Source organism: Limulus polyphemus, unplaced genomic scaffold, assembly GCF_000517525.1.
Source record: "Limulus polyphemus unplaced genomic scaffold, Limulus_polyphemus-2.1.2 Scaffold3491, whole genome shotgun sequence".
In the NCBI taxonomy this organism is placed as follows: domain Eukaryota; kingdom Metazoa; phylum Arthropoda; class Merostomata; order Xiphosura; family Limulidae; genus Limulus; species Limulus polyphemus.
In genome coordinates this window covers 44,845-47,989 of record NW_013669101.1, presented here as the reverse complement: position 1 = coordinate 47,989, position 3,145 = coordinate 44,845, and the positions used below count along the sequence as shown (strand labels likewise).

Genomic DNA, 3,145 nt, shown 5'->3' with positions numbered 1-3,145 from the left:
CACAAGATGTCACATGACAATACGTGATGTATGTATCACAAGATGTCACATTACACAATACGTGATGTATGTATCACAAGATGTCACATTACACAATACGTGATGTATGTATCACAAGATGTCACATTACACAATACGTGATGTATGTATCGCGAGATGTCACATTACACAATACGTGATGTATGTATCGCGAGATGTCACAATTACACAATACGTGATGTATGTATCACAAGATGTCACATTACACAATACGTGATGTATGTATCACAAGATGTCACATTACACATACATACATCACGTATTTGTGACATCTCGCGATACATACATCACGTATTGTGTAATGTGACATCTCGCGATACATACATCACGTATTGTGTAATGTGACATCTTGTGATACATACATCACGTATTGTGTAATGTGACATCTTGTGATACATACATCACGTATTGTGTAATGTGACATCTTGTGATACATACATCACGTATTGTCATGTGACATCTTGTGAAGATGTCACATGACACAATACGTGATGTATGTATCACAAGATGTCACATTACACAATACGTGATGTATGTATCACAAGATGTCACATGACACAATACGTGATGTATGTATCACAAGATGTCACATTACACAATACGTGATGTATGTATCACAAGATGCTACTATTTACTTAATTTTTATTTTTTGAAGAAATGTGTCAAGAAAGGATGGTTGATGTATCAGCATTCAAAAGAATGGCACAAGCACTGGGTTGTTTTGACCACTTCTTCCATGGTCCTGTACCACGATCCTAAGGCAGAGGCGGCTAACGCCGTTGATGAAAGAGTGGACGTTCGATTAATCAAATCTGTTGATGAAGCTGAGGGACGAAAGATCTATTCTTTTACTGTGAAAGTGAGTGTAAAAATGATTGTTATGATGTTAAAGCTTGAAGTTTTGAGAAGAATTAAAAGTTGAAATGGATACAAGTTAAGAACATGCAGACTCTACCACAAAAAAGTATAGACGAATTAGTAAAAACAAGTCATGCAGTCACATTTGTCAAGTGTTTTCAAATAATAAAACCATGCAGTCACATTTGTCACTCACATGTTTTCAGATAATAAAACCATGCAGTCACATTTGTCAAGTGTTTTCAGATAATAAAACCATGCAGTCACATTTGTCACTCACATGTTTTCAGGTAAACACAGTAAATCAGTAAGATCATACAGTCACATTTCTCACTTCGGTCATTTTGGTCATTTATGGGTTTAAAGATTGATTCTCAGGATTCTCTGTAAGTTCAACATTACTCTGTAACGATTCACATTTCTGTAAATCAAATCATTGTTTTTATGAAGTGTTCAACCACTGGCATGATCTCAATCAGTATATAAGTTATTAATGTTAATAAGATGATATTAATAATGTGTTTGCGAATGCAGGTTTGGAATCAAATACTACAAACTAGTTTGAAAACTAAGAAACTTTCCTGTAACATAAATGGGCAAACTGAAATTTGGAAACAGTACGTTTGGTTTCATCACAGTGCTTAGGAGAGTCGAAAGAAAACACATTTGAATTGTTTACTTGCTTCTTCCATTATAGGTGGCAGCCTGACTTGCTGTAATAATGTTTCTGAGAAAAAAAATGCTGTGAATCAGAGTTTTTCCCATTGCGTTTAAACTTTCTTAAACTTGTGCTCATAACATGATATCGTTTTGCTGCCTTATTTAACTTTGTTACAATTCAAACTTGGTTTAACTGAAGAACATTTCTAGTTGTTTGTCTTAGAACAAAGCCACGTTAGGCTATCAGCTATGTCCACCAGAAGGAATCGAACCATGGATTTTAAAATTGTAAATCCGTAAACTTAACGAGGAACTAAAACATTTCTGTCAACCCTTTTAGCACGGGCTGATACATTTTGACTGGGGGAATGACATATAGGCAAAAAAACATGTCTTAGAACAAAGCCACATTAGGCTATCAGCTGTGTCCACCATAAGGAATCGAACCATGGATTTTAAAATTGTAAATCCGTAAACTTAACGAGGAACTAAAACATTTCTGTCAACCCTTTTAGCACGGGCTGATACATTTTGTATCACTTTGACTGGGGGAATGACATATAGGCAAAAAAACATGTGGTAACTCTTTGTGTATAAACCTCATAGGTTTATACACAAAGAATGACATTACGTTTTTCTAATAAAAATGTTAATTGTACTCAGACTGTTAAAATAGTTCTAGTGCAAGGTGTTTTTCATTTGTATAACCTCTAGAACCTTCTAAATGAATATCAAAAGTTTTTAAGGTAAATGTTTATTTTTCATTTTCTCTACCACATCACTAACTGTAGATATTATCGTCAACCTGCAGTGCAACGTAATAATTAAAATTAGGAAATAGAAGAAAAAATAACCATTTTTAGTAGAATATCTTTAAAGATGTTGTTTTGGTTCAATTCGTAATTTCGGGTCTTTTCCTTTTGACATAGTTAATTATTAATATTTTATTTTCCTTTTTTTGTCCTTTAACACTCACCTCGACACAAGTCAATGGTGCCCTCGATGGAATAATATTACGGTGTCTCTGGCAGACAAGTGCAACCTTTCAATAATATCGTAAACCTTGACAACTGATGTGAAGTTTGAATTTTTTTATGTGCCTCTCAGAAAGTTGTTTAAGTAGATAAAAATTTTTTTTTCGTTAATAGTTATATTATTTATCAAACATTTGACAAACATGTAAAAACAAAATCAACAGAAGTACATTAAGATGTTTATTTACTGGGGTACCTAACTTTATCTTGTTCTTACACAAAGGCTACTTTGTGTTGTACCTCTGCCGAAAAGAACTATGAACTTGTATCACTGTGGTCATTTGAATGATTGACTTTCTTTATTGGTCACCTCCCAATGGCACAGCGGCATGTCTGCGGACTTAAAATGCTAGAAACCGGGTTTCGATACCCGTGGTGGGCAGAGTTTTTTGCCCCCCAGTGGCACAGCAGTATGTCTGCGGACTTACAATGCTAGAAACCGGGTTTCGATACCCGTGGTGGGCAGAGTTTTTTGCCCCCCAGTGGCACAGCAGTATGTCTGCGGACTTACAATGCTAGAAACCGGGTTTCGATACCCGTGGTGGGCAGAGTTT

General features: G+C 35.4%; 1 protein-coding gene across 1 annotated transcript in view; it reads left to right on the top strand.

The window, feature by feature from the left end:
- LOC106469446 overlaps positions 1–3,145 on the top strand; it is a 38,975-nt gene that overhangs the window by 16,752 nt on the left and 19,078 nt on the right. Inside the window, exon 7 of the mRNA XM_022397964.1 lies at positions 695–898. Within this exon, the coding sequence (XP_022253672.1) occupies positions 695–898 (204 nt within the window). The remainder of the gene's footprint in view (positions 1–694; positions 899–3,145) is intronic.